The sequence below is a fragment of the Rhopilema esculentum genome, chromosome 11 (assembly GCF_057945365.1).
Source record: "Rhopilema esculentum isolate cy_ngs chromosome 11, ASM5794536v1, whole genome shotgun sequence".
NCBI lineage: Eukaryota > Metazoa > Cnidaria > Scyphozoa > Rhizostomeae > Rhizostomatidae > Rhopilema > Rhopilema esculentum.
The window spans coordinates 1335983-1355243 of record NC_142825.1 but is presented as its reverse complement, the minus strand read 5'-3'; the positions used below and the strand labels follow the sequence as shown (position 1 = coordinate 1355243).

Below are 19261 nucleotides of genomic sequence, written 5' to 3'. Positions count from 1 at the left end.
CCTTTAAACAAAAGTCATCTCCTCTAGGATTCTTAAGTTTCATCTTCTCAAGCTCCTTGGACAAATCTTGAACTTTTAGATCCAATGCTACTCTTTCCACGAACCCACTCATCCCTAATGGCCAGGGCCGTAAATCTGTCATGTGAATTGGGGGGGTCAGCAGAGCGAATGAATATAAAGTATGCAGTGGGTCATGGCACCACAAGGGATTTATGGTATGTATTATGGACTTAGTGTATGCTGCAGGTCAGACTTAGTGTATGCTGCAGGTCAGACTTATGGTATGCTGCAGGTCAGACTTAGTGTATGCTGCAGGTCAGACTTTAGTGTATGCTGCAGGTCAGACTTAGTGTTTGCTGCAGGTCAGACTTAGTGTATGCTGCAGGTCAGACTTGGTGTATGCTGCAGGTCAGACTTAGTGTATGCTGCAGGTCAGACTTAGTGTATGCTGCAGGTCAGACTTTAGTGTATGCTGCAGGTCAGACTTAGTGTATGCTACAGGTCAGACTTAGTGTATGCTGCAACATTTACTTAGTGTGCTGCAGTTATATTTTGTGATCATGTGAAATTCATTTTGCAACCGCCTTTGCTTCTGTGTGCTTGCAAAACTTAGTACATATTTTTGGATTTCTCAAGACTTTCTGTTCTATAGAAGGTATTTTACAGAAATTCCTTAGTACATTGACCTGTGTGTATGATTGGATGGATAACATTTTTCAGAGACGGCCCCAAGAAATTGAACCTTGGGAGCTAAGAATCAAGTTTACTCTTGTAGGAGGACCCACCATGGTTGGGGGCGACGCGGAAGAAAATTTTTGAAATTTTACCTTCTAGAAAGGCTAAAAAAGCATCCCCCAGACTAAATTTAATAAAATACTAGAATCGCTTAGGATAGAAAGTTTGGCGTTTCTCAGAAGAACACAGATTATTGTTTATTGGGTGAAATTTTGGAGGGGAAGAGTCATGCTTAAACCTTAGAGACATACTTTGGGGAAATATGGGACACTGTTGTGTTGATTGGTAGAAATTTACTTTCTGAACAGAAATGTGCGTCTTCCTTATTTTGACTGATTTCAGTAGACCATGTTTACACATCAAAATGAATACATTTTAATGATACAAAAAGTGATTTACTAAATAAAAGTAAATAATAGACAAATACTTGCAGCTAGCGAACAGTCCTGAATTTTCTTCTGCTAATGGTAAAACAAATTTCACGTTGATAATAAAGTGTTTAAAGGATAATACAATAATATTTCAAGTTTTAGCTTCTTATTTCATTATTTCGATTGTTTCATTTAAAGTTTATTTGTTTTCTATACTTTGAAGATCGATAATCTTTCATTTCAATCAATTTCAGCAACTGCCATAACGACTCTTTTATGCATTTATATACTTAATATATACTTACTTTTATGCAACTATTGTTATTTTCTTTAGTTGTCATTTAAAAATTTTTTCGATTTGTTTAATTACTGTTTCCCCTTTTCTTATAGACGCCTCTAGGATTTTTTCATCTTGAAGAAATATACTTACTGAGAAAGACACTGTAAGTACCATTATTTGTTTATCTTCAAAACATTCATTCCTTGGAGATTCTCTTTTGCTGAATGAAAGGAATTATTCCTCAAAAAGTAACATTCATTTTAATTTATGTTACACACTTCTCTCTGTTATTATGCCTATTCCATGGAGTTAAGGCGTTGCACGCTCTTACTGGAAAGAACAAGATAAGACAGAATTAGAAACTATTCACTCCCAGCTACACCTTTCCGATTGCATACCTTCCTTCCCACATTCTCCTGTTCCTTCCTTGGAACGCTGGTGCAAAACTCTCTCTTGGAGCAAATGTGAAAGCTGTAATAGCATAATAGCTGAGAAACTGTTGCCAAGTTTTATTAAGCCCCAAAAATCAGAAGCCAATCTGCAATACCAGTGTCGCAATGACAGATTTATTATACATGTTTTTCAGAATATTCCAGTCCAACTAAGATCCTTGACAGAGGTTCACATTGAAGCTCTGAGACCATGTACAACAGCCCTCCACTTTCCTCTTTCCATTCCGTCTTCATCCTACTAAAAATATTTCAATACAAGGGAAGATTTGCATTGTGCTAAAGCAGAACCAACTATTGTTTATGTGTACAAATGGGATGGCATTGAATGTGCATTATGGCCAAACCTATACCCTTGCACATCTTGGTGTGACACAATACATGACGGCTCTTCTGACTGGAAAAGTTACAAAATTTATTTTTTATTTAAATATCTTTCACCAATGATTGACCATACATTACATTTTGAGTTACTTCTATTTCAATTCGACTGTTGGCTGTACAAAACTATTACTGGTGCTATTTATTCATTGCGTAATACTGCAAATCAGCCAATGACTTTCTTTCAAGCATTACAAGATATGCCATTTTCTAAAGGCTATTGGGACTGGCAGTATCGCTTTTTAATTGATGCGGTCCAGCAATTTAGCTTTCCAGCACTGTTTATTACAATAAATCCTACAGAATGGTCCTTTCCTGTTCCTTGAGGACATTTGTGAAAAAACTGGGCATGGACCAACAACTATTCTTTTTACGAAACTATTAATTTTCTTCATGTCTTAGAGCAAGTTGTGCGTGGCTTCCTGTGTGGTTCAAACGACAGCAAATGGTCGCATCAGATCTTGTCTTATAACAATAATAGAAGCAAAACCAACATCATGACAAACCTTTATCGCTTTGAATTTCAAAAACGTTGAACTCTACACCAACATTTCCCTATCTGGCTCAAAAATATAAAGTGCATTAACTATTATGGTACTCCTGCTGATATAGATGAAGTAAGCAGTGTACCCCTACTTAAAATGTCATATCCCTCATCTGTCCAAGGCATCGATGTTCAAGGCTACATTGGCACCATACTCTCTTCTTTGAAGTCCAATATTGATGCACAGACAATCAATGGAAAGAAAATGCTAATGAGGTATGTTTCATCATATGTCACCAAAAGCCAGGAATCGATTCACACAGATACACTGTATACTTCCACATTATCCCCAGCTACTACTGCTTTCAAGTATTCAATGTTATGAGACATAGCATAACCTGAAATGTGGGTTCTTTTAACCTCCAGAAACCTCGCAAACAATATCCCATCTCTCTATCAGCAGATGAAAGTTTACCTCTTCTTGACTGGCTTCACATTGTCAATGAAACAGAAGGTGTTCCCACTCGATATGCAGAAAATAATGTTGTATTGGTCGAATTAAGGTTTTGCTCTATCTTGCATATTTCTGCCAATATCTTTTTTTACACTCTCCAACAGACATTTACAAGACATCTGTCCTCCAACTGGTCATTCCCTTCCTTCAAAAATCATTTTTTTCCACAAAGCACATCTGCTTATGGCAACAACTTTCAATGATGTCTCATTTTAGGACATGAGAGAACAACTTGTTAATTCTCGTCAAGAGCCATCTCTGTTTAGGCAGGTTTACACGATCGTTTTTCCTTAAATTTTTTTCGAAATACCCTCTCAAAGAGTTGAGCTTTCTAGTGATTTCCTTCAGACTGGGTAGAGGAGAGAATCCTTCTTCTTCAATTTTATTTGACACACGTTGAACTGCAATTCGCCTTTTATCCTTCAAATGGTACTCTGGGTGCGGTACATCATACAAAACCGGTTCATCTTGCCAATCATTTATAACAGCTTCGACCAAGTTGTCAGGCCATTCAAATTTTGCTTGCTGTTTCTTTTTTGACAATTGTGAAGTTGTTTCTTTCGCTTTATTCTAATTTTCGTTTCGTGCTTCGGGGGTCATCGGGTCACTCTCCGAGCGTCTTTCAGCTTCAGTTCTACAAATATTTGATTAGCAAATATTGATTGTAACGGAATTATCATTCTAGATCACAAACAAACATAACATGATATTACCGTGATAAATTTTCACTGTTTAACTGCCCGATTCACTTAAGATGCCCGTTTCTAACTTACTAACTAAGTAGCTAAATCATAAGTGGCTTACAGTGAATATTCTATTAAATCTAAGCAATCCTAGCTAACAGTTTGGTGCAAAATGATGAAAGTGGCATTTTAAGATCTCTCACCTTTTGCTATTATCCATTTGTTGCATAAACTCTTGGAAATGTCTTCGTGTATACTCGTCCATCTTTAGTCTTCTTGCAAAACACTGACACAACCCCTTTTAGTATGCTCTAAGTATCGATTTAGTCAATTTTAGCTATATCGAAGGTGAATTGAAAACGATTGATGCCATTTATATAGTAAACTACAAGGAATGTGAAACAAGAATTGGAAACAAGGGTTACATGTATCACGGAATTTGTACAATGGGTATTTGCGTCAGCGAAATGAGGCATCACCAACAAGGAGCTGCAAAAACAAAAAGGGGAAGCGGTGTAGATGACGAAATCGAAAAGGGTAGGCTGAGGCAAATCAAGGAACTCGAAATAGGAACTTAAACTGGTACAAAGAAAACTTAATAGCCGAAATTGCATCGATAGCTGGGTGGGAAGAATGGTAGGCGTTGTAGCTATCACTACCTAATCAAACAAGGAATTGTTGACGCAAATAATGTTGACGCAATTGCAAAAGTCCGTCACAGATTCCTCATTTTGTTTCCTTTGGTTTTAAGTTCCTCAATGCTCCTCGTGATCTATAAAATTTTCCATCTATACTCGCTAAATCCACACATCTGTGTTCGAAAAACATGGACGACATGGAGACTGATGCAGCTTGCGCGATGTTAATTGTCTGCGCTTTAAGAATGAAAAGGAAAAAAATACGCAAGGTTTGGTGTAAAGAATGGCTTCAGAAAAGAGAAGACACGAGCTTACATACTGGGCTTGTTAGCGAACTCAGGTTGGCTGACAGAGAAGATTATCGGCGCTTCATGAGAATGAATACCACAACATTTGAGGTAAGGCCTGTTTATTAATTTTCGTTACTAAATCACAAATGTAACAGCTCACAGAACAAGTGGTAACACATATTTTTATCATGTATCTAACCACCACAGTATTGCAGGTAAAAGCCTTTAGATGATAGCCATTTTTTTATTTGATCTCATTTTTTTCAACACGATTTTATTTGAATTTAGAGATTAGTAAATGTATTTTCTTTCGTTATTTGAAGGAACTGCTGTTTAAAGTTCGTCCGTACAATTAAGGACAGACAACTCACATGAGACAACCAATCAGCGCTGAAGAGAAACTGGCAGTGACGTTAAGATTTCTGGCAACAAGTGAAACATATCAGAGTTTGAAGTACCAGTTCAGAATTCATAACAGCACCATAAGTTTATTTGTGCCTAAAGTGTGCCAGGTCATCTATGACGTTCTGAAAGATTAATTTTTTTTCAGTACCATCATCAGAACAAGAATGGATAAATCTTGCCGATGCTACCGAGAAGAGATGGCAATTTCCGAATGCTTTTGCAGCAGCAGACAGGAAGCACATAGCAGTTTACCATCCAGATAATTCAGGAGGGACCTTTTATAATTACAAAGGATTCTACAGCATAGTTTTACTAGCTTTTGTGGACTATGACTATAAGTTCATATATGCAGATGTCGGTTGCCAAGGTAGGATAAGTGATGGTGGTGTGTACCGAAACTCTTCGTTTTCCGAGAAACTTTCTGCAATTGAACTCAATTTACCACCCGCCAGGCCTTTACCAAGATCCAGAAATCCTGCCTGGACGCCTTACGAAAACGAAGAGGACATTCCGTTTGTTTTTGTTGCAGACAGTGCATTCTCGTTGTCAAAACACTGCATGAAACCGTATGCTGAAAAGGGGTGTGACGATAAGAGGCGAATCTTCAACTACAGACTACGTGATTGATGGGTGATGGAGGGAGTGTAACACTGTTTCTTTTCTGGAACCTTTACCCGCTAGACTAAAGGGTAATAAGCCTAAAGTTTCAGCCGAAAAAAATTAGGGAAATATTCGCAGAACATTTTTATGGTCCCGGCAAGGAACAGATAGGAAAAATGTCTGCCGCTGGTCAGAGCGTCGCGGGCTTATGCGCACATTTGCGGGCTCTTCAATATCTGACATGTGCTCGGTAAAATCAGGGAGGCGAAGATGAAACTGTAAGTGCTTACAAAAAGAAACAAAGAAAACTCTGCAAACAATATTAACGAAATTTACAAGGTGAGACTTGAATAATGGCAGAAATTCATCAACTAGCCATAACATTTTTGTCATACACGATGCAAAATTGAATTGTGCAAAGTTAGCAGGGCATTCTACGGCACTTGTAAACTCAACTGATTAGGAACTAAAACTACAATTATATCTCAAAATCGGCACTTTGCAATGCTTAGATATTTGAACTAAGGCAATGTGAATTGCTGACGACGACAAGGGTTGTATGCTTGTAAGTGGGAAAATATTCCTCTGCAGGCTACAACATTTCTTTTACGGGGGTTGAAAAATTGAATTGTGCAAAGTTAGCATGGCGTTCTACGGCACTTTAAACTCAACTGATTAGGAACTAAAACTACGATTATATCTCAAAATCGGCATTTTGCAATGCTTAGATATTTGAACTAAGGCAATGTGAATTGCTGACGACGACAAGGGTTGTATGCTTGTAAGTGGGAAAATATTCCTCTGCAGGCTACAACATTTCTTTTACGGGGGTTGAAAAATTGAATTGTGCAAAGTTAGCATGGCGTTCTACGGCACTTGTAAACTCAACTGATTAGGAACTAAAACTACGATTATATCTCAAAATCGGCACTTTGCAATGCTTAGATATTTGAACTAAGGCAATGTGAATTGCTGACGACGACAAGGCTTGTATGCTTGTAAGTGGGAAAATATTCCTCTGCAGGCTACGACATTTCTTTTACGGGGGTTGAAAAATTGAATTGTGCAAAGTTAGCAGGGCATTCTACGGCACTTGTAAACTCAACTGATTAGGAACTAAAACTACAATTATATCTCAAAATCGGCACTTTGCAATGCTTAGATATTTGAACTAAGGCAATGTGAATTGCTGACGACGACAAGGCTTGTATGCTTGTAAGTGGGAAAATATTCCTCTGCAGGCTACAACATTTCTTTTACGGGGGTTGTAAAATTGAATTGTGCAAAGTTAGCATGGCGTTCTACGGCACTTTAAACTCAACTGATTAGGAACTGAACTTAAATTTATTTCTTATATGGTTCTAAGTAAACTAAGTTACTTCCTTCTACTCCATAGCCATAAAAACGTTTGCAAACCGTGTCTAAATATTTACAGAAATCATCGATGTAGTCCTGCGAGGTAAAGGCAATTAAAGCGCCTCTGTCTAAATGACGGTGGCTGTCAAAGACCCAAATTCTGTCATTGTAAACGCATAATGACATAGCCTTGTCTGGATAAACGATAAGCACGCAACCGAGATTTGATGTGGTTTCCAACAGCGATTTCAAGTTCGTTTCGAGATGTTCCCTATTCAGAATTGGTATCATTGGTTGAGGCATATAAACTTCGACGTCGGAGTTTTCAAGTACCTCTTCAACCATCAAGTTTGGAGAATCATCTGAAGAATTAACGAACTCATAGAGGATGTTTCCCTCTGCTATTATACCACAGTAGCGGCCTATCAATTCGTCGACATCATCAGTCACTGAAGGTGACAAGAAAGATTGCTTCAATGTTGCTTTGCATGTCAAAACAGAGATTGCTGTGCAAGAATTTGACCCTGTTCCATAGCCTTTTACTCCAACTTGTGACGCTTCTGGTGGTAAAAGATGCTCAGTAATGTGTCCAAGCTTGGTTGTGGTACTTTTGCGATCTTTGTGGACATTCTTTCCTTTCCCCTCGAATTCTTTTAGTGGATCAGTATGCCAATCACAGTTGCAGGTAACGGTTTTGCCAGCAATGCTGCAGGTACCTCCTTGGCAGAAAAGGCAACACTCTAATCCTCCTTGGTTGGCCTTTTTGTGTCCCTTTTTCGCATGACCACATTTCTTACAATGCGGAGGTTTTTTTTCTCTATGGAGTGGAGTAAAAACAGCAGCAGAATTGTCATGTGGGCTTTGTGGCTGAAAACTTTCGATCGATTCGGTAAGTTTATCTATATCATTGCTTAAAACTTCGCAAAATTTTATATCTTCTGCATCCAAATCACTAGCATCATATCTTTCCTCCACTATTTCGGAAGCATTTAGCTGCACAGTTGGAAGATCTTTTCTTTTGTTACTATTTATTCCATTTATTATTGAAGTTGATAGTCTTTCTATTTCCTTCTTTATACAGGCTCTACAAATCGGACAATATGTCACATCATTCAGGCATCTTATATGGTATGAATGGCCACACCCTTCAATCATCCCCCATTCCTCGTCTGCTTCTTGAAGAATGCAAGCAGGAAGGTCACAAAAGCGATTAGGATTTGGTTTCCATTCTGTGTGGTAACCAAAAGGAAAGGAATTTATTTTGGTGTCGGTTGAGTAGAATGCTTTCAGCATATTATCTAAAGGATTGTCTTCAAAATTTGGTTAGGAACTTAGAGAAGATATTCTTGAAAACATTTTCGTGAGATGAGTTGCAGCTGATAGTTTGAGAGATTTTAACTGATTATGGCTAAATGACGATTTCTTTGGAGGGGTAAAGGAACTTCTAAAATTATGCTGTGACTTTTTAGACTGGAATACTGCCATAGCTTTTCTCTTTAGTGTTGACGGATCATCCCCATCTTTTGTTTGAGCGCGAATAATTGAATGAGCGTTTTCTACGCCATACTCGTCAGATATGTTCAAAAAGTTTCTAAAACAGTTGAACATATCGAAATTGTCATTTTTCCAATGAAGGATATTAGACAACCAAATCAATGTTGCTTTGTCATAGTGGCGTCGCTTGAAGCAATAGAACATGATCCACACAAACTTTATTGCAAGAAAATATTCAGCGAAATTATTAGAACGAAATGTAATGCTGTAAATAGAGAGAACCAAGGGAATATAACTGTCTAAAAGATTAAGAAATGTGGCATAAAGTGGGTGTTTACACTTGGAGAATTTCGTCTTGATTTGTGAACGAATCAGTGTCCATCCACCGTATACTATTTCAAGGATCAGTGATGTTCTCCAAGGCTTAGGTTTTTCAGCGAGTTTACTGTGAGGAAAAACCAGTTCATAAATATACTTGAAAAATAAATGGAAATTAATCATCACATCCTCTCGGGCATTTAATGATACGTGCAGCGGTCCAAGCATCGGTACTGCAGATTGCAAAGGGTTGGTAAAAGCTGACCCGTGAACATCTTTATGGTTATGGTTAAATGCATAGTCATGGTGGACTGGAAACTGGTTTTGAATAAAGCTCTTTTCAACCTTGGAACTATTTTTCGAATTCAGAGAAGAGTATACGGTCTGGCAGATGTAAAACTGCGCTGGCCAATCTCCTGGGACTACAACTGCATATCTAGACATGTACTCTTTAATGGCAGAGTTCATCACACTCTTAAGTGCCTCCTCGAAATTTTCTCTACTTTTCAGTGGCTATTCAAAAAAATCCAATAAATACAAATTGTCGAGGCATCGCATTTTTCTGACGTTCTCAGAACTATGGTATTGATGGACATTCAGTCGGTGGCGCTCGTGCTCTGGATCGAAGAAAGTGTTCTTTAGCCATTCTGGCATACAGCTCCCGTAAGTTTGGCTAAAGGCATGCATTGACGCAAGTGATGTCATGTTTTTTATCAAAACTTCAGTTCCAATACCGTCTGGGTGATGGAGTTCTTCGGTGGATTTTAAGGGAATGGCAGGGATATTCGGAAAAATTCTACAGACTATGGTGCACATATTAATGGAAGAAGATGTTTGCTGGTTTGTTGGACGACGGGTCGAATGAACACATGTATAATCGTCAATTATAAATATCAATAGCCACTTGTTTTCTATAGCGTTTTTAACAGCTGCATTAACAGTTTCTCTATTAGTATTTGACAATCTTGAAATTTCGCTGGACAATGTTTTATGACAAACCGAAATTCCCAAGATTAAACTCGGTATCTATACCCTCTTGAGTCAAATGGCTGAATTTAAAATATATTCCATGATCTTTTTGCATGTAATTACATTTTTGGCTTTTACAATAGCACATTTTATAAATTATTTCTAATGTTCGAAATTCTTGAGAACACCTTTTCGATATAGATTGTCGACTGTTTGTTAAAGAACCAAGAATGTTGTCAAATATTATATGTGCACCATTATCTTTACAAAATCTTCTAAACGCTCTTGGGTCGTAAATAATTTGTTGCCGTTCTTTGCCGTATGTGCGATGCATTGCATGTTTTAGTTTATCGATTTCGATTTTCAGGTCTGTACCTAGAGCAAAATAAAACAAATTTAATATTGTTTTCAGTTTAGTGAATCGTTATAGTTTATTGAAATGCTTATTATCGTATTATTGCAGGGACGCTTAACTTTGCAGACGGAAACCCCCTTGTTGCTCAAAATATATGAAACCTTTAATGTGCCATTATGAATTTTACTGACTTTTAAAAAAATTAGCAACAATTGAAAAACAGTCTCCACCAATCAAACCTCTCCAATTTTTACAAGCTGTTGGTTGAGACCACGCTTTCAGTTCATAATCCATGCACAAGAAACAAACGTACATAAACGGAAGCTAAGGTGATGGTCAGGCTGAGTCAAGATTTGATGGACTCACTTTATCGTGTTTATAAGCTGCTGAAAGCCTATAAACTGGTTGATATAAAAACATGTTGGATTCGAAACATTTCACTGCAGACAAAGAAATGCTTTGGTTTTGTGAGTTTTGAGCAGCATATATTCAAGCTAGTTTATCTAGATTCTTTTTGGAATCTGCCAAAATATTTGATGTTTTTTATTTTAGCTGATATTTACAAAGTAATCATTAACTCATTACGTACGTTTTGACATGTAATCAAATTTGGATTCAAATTCATCCAAAGCACACTGTTCCAGAAGAACCTGACCAGATGGACCGACAAGTACATCTCCAAAAGGCCTGTGCTGCTTTTTCCAATTTGTTATGTCAATTAAAACAGATTTTTTGGTTTTCGTTTCATGGACTTGACGCTGAGTGCTTACTTCGTTTTCAACAGCGACGCCAAATGTGCGCTTTCTTTTCCTTCCTTTATTTCCTCCGCTCTGTACAACTTTCTGATTCATGGAAGAAATCAACATAGGCATTAGGATTGACACTTTGTATTTTGAATTTTTTTAAATACTGTGTAGGCATAGATACTCTATACATTAAGATACACAAAGCCTTTGAATATCGTAAATGTCAAAAATTAGTTTAACTGGAAATCGTTTTTGGAGATATGGAATACTGTTGTGTTTTATTATTTTATGTATTTGCAGTTATATTGTACTTCTAGTGAAACATTTCGCCAGCAAAATGGAGGAAACTTGTTTGGTACTTACCAGTGAAACCTTTCCACTTTCACGCCATCGATAAACATCCCGAAAACAACTTGAACATAGATCACCTTGACTTATTTCTCTTCCAAAGCAGCTCCTTAACTCATTAACTGAAAAATTGCTTGTTTTCTTGAAATTTACGTCACGTTGCCATATTTTTCCACAACCAGCACAACCACAATCAGATTTAAAAATTTTTATATTAAAAACAAAAGGTGGAACTGAAAAAACAAACAAAACGAAGAAATGTACGAACTTTAAAGACATTTTCGATGCCTTTGAAACTATTAGCAATTATCTAAAAATTATCTCCTTGTTTTACTCTCCTACACTTCTATTTCCTTTTTCCACCTTTGCTCAAAAGTAAACATAATAAAATTTTTCATGGTTTCATTGTTGCGTAGATACGATTTCATAATGGCGGCAACTTTTCATAATGGCGCATTTCGCAATAAACAAGGTCCCTGGGTCCGTGTGTCTCGGTGCCCTGTGGTTACTTTGCGCATGGCAAGTACATTTTTCCTATCTGTTCCGGCGAGGTCCCTTGGCAATGGAAGTGCCTAGTATGAGTATGCCTAGTTATTATTAGTGCAGTAAATCATGTTATAATTTTTTATTTGTGCATTTTGTCTATTGGATGGATTTTTCTCTATTTCTGTTGCTCAAAATCTTTTAATGTGTAGCTAATGACAGGCCATTCTCAAAGAAAACTTGTGAGACCCGAACCTCTTTTTATCTAAAAATAGTTTAAACTACCTTCCCGGTCTATTTTAGTTCTCAGAGCATGAATCTAATCATTTCTTCACGCGAATACTTAGTAAAAAGTCTCGAAATTCTCTCCCCGAGGCTGACATGCCGTCAGAATTTGTCGGCCCCTTTAAAAAAAATGATGGTAGAGATTTTATTTTGACCCGGAGTCAAAATAAAATCTTCAACGATGGATCATTATCACCAATTAAGCAGATTAAAAACGACAGATAGCATCAAACTTTTTTCAGCAATGTAGCCTTTACACGATCGTTGTCATTCCTCGCGGTCCAATATCGAAAAAAAATTTAAGGAAAAACTATCGTGTAAACCTGCCTTTTGATGTATATAGGTGGGATCGTATCGAATGTGCACTCTGGCCACACTTGTATCTCTTCACCTTCTGGTGCAACACCATTCATGATAGCTTCTTAGACAGACAAAGTCGTAAAATATCGTTTTTAACCAAATGCTCTTCCTCTATAATTGATTATTCACTGAACTTTGATTTGCTATTATTCCACTCTGATCCCTAGCTGTAGAAAACGAGCACCGGTGCCATTCAAGCTTCTCGTAATAATACTGAAGAGACAGCCTCTGCATTTCAAGCACTGCAAGATAAGTCTTTCTCTAAAGGCTACTGGGTTTGGCAACATCGCTATTCAATCGATGATTTGCCTCAGTTTGGCCTACCCTCGTTGTTTATAACCATAAGTCCTTCGGAATGGAACTTTCCACTTCCACTCTGGCTTGAGGACATTTGTGAACAAACGGGATACGGCCCTACCAACCTCACTTTTTTGAGACTATACATTTCCTTCATGTATTGGAAGAGATTGTACGGGCGTCGCTATGAGGATCAAATGACTCAACTTGGATAAATCACCTCCTCTCTTATAATCATTCTAAAAAACAAGAAATATCAAAACATACTTTTATCTGTTTGAATTTCAACAGCCTGGAACATTGCATATACATTGTCTCATCTGGTTGAAAAATTTCAACTACATTGAATACAAGCATATTCAAGGTGATTTGCCACAGGATGACCCAGACCTTCTCTACTACGTACCCAAATGCCAAGTTGCAAATAAATCGAGTTTGCCCATAAGTGCTCTGAATACACATGTTGATAATAGTGAACATTTCATATAATATGATCCGGTCACTTTGCCATAGTCAAGTATTATTTGATAGCATTCTGTCCACTCATGATTTGCACAATAAATTGAAAAATTATCCTGACTCTCTCGTCTTCACAGTCACACGGCAAACTGCAGCCCACATTAATGACATCATTCTGAAACATATCTTCACAAACCATCCCCTTGATTTAGTTGTTGCAGATGATGAGAGTTTACTTCCAGTGTATAAAGACATGAAACTTATGATCACTCGTAATGTCAATAAGTCAATTGGCTTTGTCAATGGACAGTCTGTTACAGTGACAGCCATCTCATCCAAAACAATTATTGCCACTCACCCCAATGGTCACATCATCAACATATTTCCTATGACAAGCATCATCAACGACACTCAAACAACAAAATACCCTGTTCTCCCAGGCTACGCAACCACGATATCTGAAGCCCAAGGGCAGACATTAAGTAAAGTTATTTATTATGGCTCGATACTGACAGCACTCCCAAGGGAACAGCATATGTTGCATTGTCCAGAGTTAAATCGTTGACAGATCTTCTTTTTTCATTCCCTTATCACAAAACCAGTTTTTTCCCTGTTGCCAATTAAATTTTTTTCATTTTGTAGATAGCTTACATTCATGCAAAGAAGCTTAAGGGAGTCGGTTACTTCCAGCACTTTCCAGAGAATTTTTTAAAGCCCTACAGACGTGTCGAAGGTTTCCCAGCTGATGCAATTGCACTATCAAGACTTCGCCCAGAATGTTGTGAGTGGCTAAGAAGACCACACGTGGCAACATCTGAGCTTTGCTCAACTATTACAGAAAACATTCCCTTGCTGCAGGAGGACAGTCTTCTCTGAGACAAAGATAAAATCAGCTCCTTTTCCTCCAACATACAACCACTTGCCCTCACTCTTCAGAATTTTCACAAAGACTCTCTCACAAGCCCTTCTGACCTCGACAAACGTTCCCTCCTGTTAAATCTACTAAAGCTCACTCCAGACCTTGCCTCCCAGCTCAACTCGTGCATCAAGATAGGTGCAGCTCTCTTCTCCATTGGCCTTAATATACGAGTTGCCCATCTCCTCATTTCCAACCCCAAAAAAAGCAGATCTACTCACTTTTGCCTCAAATCAGAAGATTGAGAAATCAAAACAAGAAAAGAAGGTCGGCGATACCATTTACTTTGATGTGAAGGGTTCTCTGCTGTGCTGTTATACATCTTGGGTACGAAATGCTCAATGCAACCACCAACAAACTGATGTGGTAAACCCGGGCAAATTTCCAAAGATAATGTTAATTTGATTTTCAGTGTACAAAGCATGAGAAGCAAGAAGACTCCACAGGAGCATACGAACTGTGAAGGAAAGATCTTCTTTGAAATGAATTTCGTACTTTGGTACCATATGAACATGATCAGCGAAAGTGAACAAAAATGGAGGACATGAGATTTCGTGAATGAGAAAATCGCAGTCAGATTCTGAAAAGAGTGTGTGTGTAACTTGTTTGTGGCAGCCAAGCGTTCATAGCAACCTTGCTTTTTTATCCTTCAATGCTGGCTCTTCCTATCATTGTGAAGCAGAATTCACCAAGCACCGCTTTGTTCACATGCTAATGGGGAACCTGGAGCTGGGTTTAGACCGTTATGAGACAGTTTAGTTCTATTTCTACCGATGAAGTGTTATTGCAAAAGTAATTCTGCTCAGTACAAGAGGAACTGCAGATTCAGACAATTGGCAATTGGCATGCAAGTCAGTGTGAAAATGTCAGCGTGTAAGCTCTCACATTTTCACTTTAGAGGCTCGTTTATGAAAGACTGTAAAAACCTCCATGTACTTCCCGACGTTTTGCAAATAATTCATTTTAAATTTTTAAAGTATATACAACAATAGGCCTTGCTAATATCTGTTTGTTTCTGTTTTTTGCATTCTCTTGAGGTTGGCAGAGCAATAAGTACTGTTTCTAAAAGATTGTGTTATTAAGTCTTCATGTTTCATTCTCTCATCAATTGTGCACTAAAGTCAGCACCTTATTTGCCGAAGATGTGCTGAAGATGCTCCAACAAACTTGACTGTTTCTAAAAGAACTAGTCCGATGTCATGTGAGCTGCTTGTCTGCCTGCATATTTTCCTTTCCAAATTTTCCCAGACGGTGAAGGATAATTTGGAAATCTTTGAAGAAAGTCACCTTATCAAAAAGAAGAAATATTCTTCCACTCTCAAAAATATCCATCTTTTCTCTGACGAGCTGCAGCATTACAACAGCAAAGAACCCACTGCAGTTCCCTCAAAAAACAATGCCAACAAAGTGCCTAAAACAATTGCTGATGATGAAAGCATAAGTAGTTTCGCAGAAGAGGAATTTCTTTTAGGAGTAGCACTGTTTACTATGAGCTGCAACTATCTAGTTGCACCCTCATTCTTCAGAAATCCAGAGAATCATGCAGAAGTCATTTCCATAAAGTTTGGGGAAGGTAAAGCATTTAAAAAATTGAAGACGCTTAAGAGCCTCCGCTCACTCTTCTTGGTGGGACAGAAAAGAGCACATCCTGAGAAGGGAACCCAGGATACCGCTATGATCTCACAAGATCTCTCTTCAAATGATGATGATGAGCCACCTGCGAAAAAGAGGAGAAAGAGTAAAAAGGTAAAAAAGTGTGGGTGATTGCTGGTCATGTATATACTGTAAATGATGTCAAAGTGAAGAAATTGAACCAAGCGTGGGTAAACGGCGGGAGTGATTATGACTCCCTTATTTTGGTTGGGTGATAAACTGACTCTCTTGGGCGGGAGTAACTATGACTCTCTTATATTACACCGATAGACATGATGGAGCCAATTTCGGCTGGACCAAGTGGTAGCAATGAGGATGAAATATGAGTAAAACCCAGCTCACTTGATGTCCTATAGCAGAGGAAAGTCACATGCCATAATAGCGTTCCTATAATGGTGACCAAGACGTGACACGCAACTCCATCGTTGGTTAATCCTACTTCGCCTACAACATGAACGCTTCGTTGGCATGAAACACACGCCTCAGCTCAAGTTTTTCATCAAACAAGGATTCGTCAGCACAGCATCAAATCAACTCATTCGGATTCGTCAAGTCAACAACCAGCACTTGACTCACCGTAGTGATCTTCAACACAAGCAACAATCACTCGACTCACCGTAGTGCCCTCAAACACATCCCAGCACTCGACTCACTGCAGTGCCTCCACGCAAAACCAACGCTCAGGAACTCTCAAGAAAATATTGGCTACGTCACAAACTCTCATCGCATTTATAACGGTTGGACATTTAAATTTCGAACAATTCATTTTTTATCGCAATTTACTATAACTTGTACTTTTCAATGAGACCAATAAGACTCTCAAGTGGCCTGACTGTTGCGTAAGATCAGCGGTAAGGGGTTGGTTACGAGTTCCAAAGGACATGATGAACGATGGCTAAATGTGCAAGTAGAGGAAGACCTGCTAGAAGGGTCGATTGTGACACTTACAGAAGAATTGAAACCATTAGAAACATCGTCCAGGTATGTCTGCAAGCCTGGGTCCACCGCATAAAACGGCATGACAATCTCTGTAACTTTGTAGCTGGAAAGCTAACACGAAAGGTATACCGTGTCAGTCAGGAGGTATTCATGAACCTTCCGAATGGCACCAAGATGAGGCCTGATTTGGTGATTTCCAAGGATGGGACATCATATGTTATCGATATTACCGTGGTTGCAGACAACGCAAACCTGGATAGCGAGCATCAAAACAAAGTTAGCAAGTGTGTGACTGAGTTCGTGCAGAGGCTCCATGGGAATAGTGCTGTAGTGTACACAGCCTTAGCTGTCAATTGGAGGGGTCCAATGGCACTGCTTTCTTTTCAGTCAATTACTGAACTTGGCCTGTCACAGAATTATCTCAAGCTTGTAAGCATGAAGGCTGTGACAGATGGAATGAAAACTTACATCGCACATAGGCAAGGGACACACTGGAGACCGGCATATGAAGCTCATCGCTAGTGAAAGATGGGCCGAACTGGGACTGGACTCTAGTGCACCAAAAGTGGGAGGGCAGCCAGTGCGCGCTTCTTACTTTAGTGAAAGCGTAGGTGCACATCTGCTTGAATCGTTATCCGTAATGATTAATCTCTCAAGCTATTTACACGACCTTGCTACCACTTCCACAGGTGCTAGGCCTACGGAAGAAAGGTAAGGCCTAATCAATATTATGAAATTGTAACTGATGTCTAATGTGTTTTCTTGTAATTGGAATAAATTAAAATGATTGGAAAATAACCTAGATTAATATCTGTATCTCATGAAATCATCTTCTTCGACTTATTAAATTAATATTTTTGTTGTTCGTTATCCCTAAGCAGCTAAAAGCCCCCACGCTATTGTTTTCAGGCCTGAAATGTTCACAGTAACGGAAGCGGTGACCAACAAATCAATGGTACAGATATGGTCTGAAATCGATGTGCCCTCCAACTATCTTTAAGAAGGCATTAACATTGACCAAGCTATACCTGAAAATGTAGCTTGCAGCACGCCCAAGAAGGATAAAATTGCAACTGAAGTCATCAGGTATTTCTCTGGCCTGCAAGGACTCAGGCCTAAATGTTTAGAAAAAATATTTTTGGTAGCAACCGTATCTCAGTACTCCCTCTTATTTACAATATGTGTCCAACTAGCCTATTATGAAACTTGAACTCAAGTAATAAAGTTTCATTTTCAAACCTTTCCCCACCTACAAATTTGGTTTTGTAACCTTTAGTAGAGAATGGTGGCATCACAACTAAATAAGCAAAGTTATGGGGTAGCAGTATAATGGGGTAGCAAATAATTATTCAAACATTCTATTACATTTCTTTTGCATTGTAGCTGCATTGAAATGCCTGGTTTTTTGGAAGCCAACTGTGAGACAAGGGTAGAAGCCACAGGTCTTTTTCATCAATGTCCACCGTGAGTTACTTTCTATGCTATTTTGTGATCAGGTCTTGGTTCAGTTGTCCTTTTTATCTCCCTTGTGTTCTTTTTATGGTTCTCTTTGGGGGTAATCATCTTGTGAGATTTTTGTAAAATTATTGTGGATTTTGTTGCTGAAAGTTTTTTGTTTGTAAAACAGTGTTTTTGTTCTTCAAGGTAATTTTTGTTCTTCTTAATTTTTTTATTTTTAGTTACAGATGGCTTCTACTGTATGGTCATTTGAAATCTACTTTAGAATTTGTACATACTGACTATGTGTCGCTCTCAAAAGAAATGGGAGATATAGATTACAGTTTGTAACAAAAAACCTTTTCTATTTATTCACTCAATCACTACTTAAAAATGTTTACTTTATCCAACATTCAGAAATGAGGAAAGCCACATTGACAGTATCCTGGATGATGTTGAAGAGTCTTTGCTTCAAGAGCAATTTGAAATGATGCATACATGTCCTGAATACGCAGCTGTTCAGAATGAAGTTGAGAATCCTTCTTGGTGTGGAGGCTTTACTCATGCATCTTATGGAGATTTGACAGATGAGCTTCAAAAAATCAATGACACAAAGTGTATTGCAGCAGTTAATCAGCTCAAGATTCTTATTGGCAAGAATTGTCATGTTGATGTCTGTGATGCAAAAATTATTAGCATTCAGCATTTCACGCTACAATACTGCTTGTAGTTGGAATGGATCTGTTCTAATAATCACCGCCAAATATGGTATTTGAGTCCTTTTTATGCAGCTGGTTTGGCAATTAATTATCTTGTAGACACGTTGTTGCTCTTGTCAGGTGGCACAGTCACTCAGTTCAAAAGGTTTTGTAATTTTATCAACCTTGGAAAGTGTTCCAGCACATCATTTTACTGCAACCAAAGGCTCTATGTTTCCCCTACTGTTGACCAAGAATTTCTAGAGATGCGAGAAAGGCTTTCAAAGGCATTAATCCAGAATGAAGTGGAAATAATCT

General features: G+C 38.2%; 3 protein-coding genes and 1 long non-coding RNA gene across 5 annotated transcripts; 3 read left to right on the top strand and 1 right to left on the bottom strand.

Moving 5' to 3' along the window:
• Window positions 1-4723: 4723 nt before the first annotated feature.
• LOC135693179 (uncharacterized) lies at window positions 4724-5287 on the top strand. Its single transcript, XR_016144221.1, has 2 exons — window positions 4724-4933; window positions 5149-5287. It is a non-coding gene; the product is annotated as an uncharacterized LOC135693179 (long non-coding RNA).
• LOC135689586 (uncharacterized) lies at window positions 5197-5857 on the top strand. The gene is made up of 2 exons (XM_089111193.1): window positions 5197-5272; window positions 5376-5857. The coding sequence occupies exons 1-2, from the start codon at window positions 5197-5199 to the stop codon at window positions 5855-5857; spliced, it is 558 nt and encodes a 185-aa protein (XP_088967319.1).
• Window positions 5858-8509: 2652 nt separating this feature from the next.
• LOC148958820 (uncharacterized) lies at window positions 8510-9466 on the bottom strand. The gene has a single exon (XM_089111135.1). It carries the CDS (start codon window positions 9464-9466, stop codon window positions 8510-8512), a length of 957 nt encoding a protein of 318 aa, XP_088967261.1.
• A 5554-nt stretch (window positions 9467-15020) lies between these two features.
• On the top strand, window positions 15021-19197 carry LOC148958819 (uncharacterized). Of its 2 annotated transcripts, XM_089111145.1 has the most exons (3): window positions 15021-17894; window positions 18192-18272; window positions 18663-19197. In XM_089111145.1, exons 2-3 carry the CDS (start codon window positions 18202-18204, stop codon window positions 18973-18975), a joined length of 384 nt encoding a protein of 127 aa, XP_088967271.1. In that variant the 5' UTR covers window positions 15021-17894; window positions 18192-18201; the 3' UTR covers window positions 18976-19197. The 2 variants fall into 2 exon arrangements, with proteins under 2 accessions (XP_088967271.1, XP_088967270.1); XM_089111144.1 differs by having other exon boundaries at window positions 15022-18272.
• The last annotated feature ends 64 nt before the right edge of the window (window positions 19198-19261 follow it).

Bases quoted from the DNA above. Each gene is read 5' to 3' on its own strand.
- LOC135689586 (XM_089111193.1), top strand. From the start codon at position 5,197: ATGAGACAACCAATCAGCGCTGAAGAGAAACTGGCAGTGACGTTAAGA. The intron at 5,273-5,375 runs GTTTGAAGTACC...ATTTTTTTTCAG, and splicing joins AACAAGTGAAACATATCAGA to TACCATCATCAGAACAAGAA.
- LOC148958819 (XM_089111145.1), top strand. From the start codon at position 18,202: ATGCCTGGTTTTTTGGAAGCCAACTGTGAGACAAGGGTAGAAGCCACA. The intron at 18,273-18,662 runs GTGAGTTACTTT...TCCAACATTCAG, and splicing joins CTTTTTCATCAATGTCCACC to AAATGAGGAAAGCCACATTG.
- LOC148958820 (XM_089111135.1), bottom strand. From the start codon at position 9,466: ATGAACTCTGCCATTAAAGAGTACATGTCTAGATATGCAGTTGTAGTC.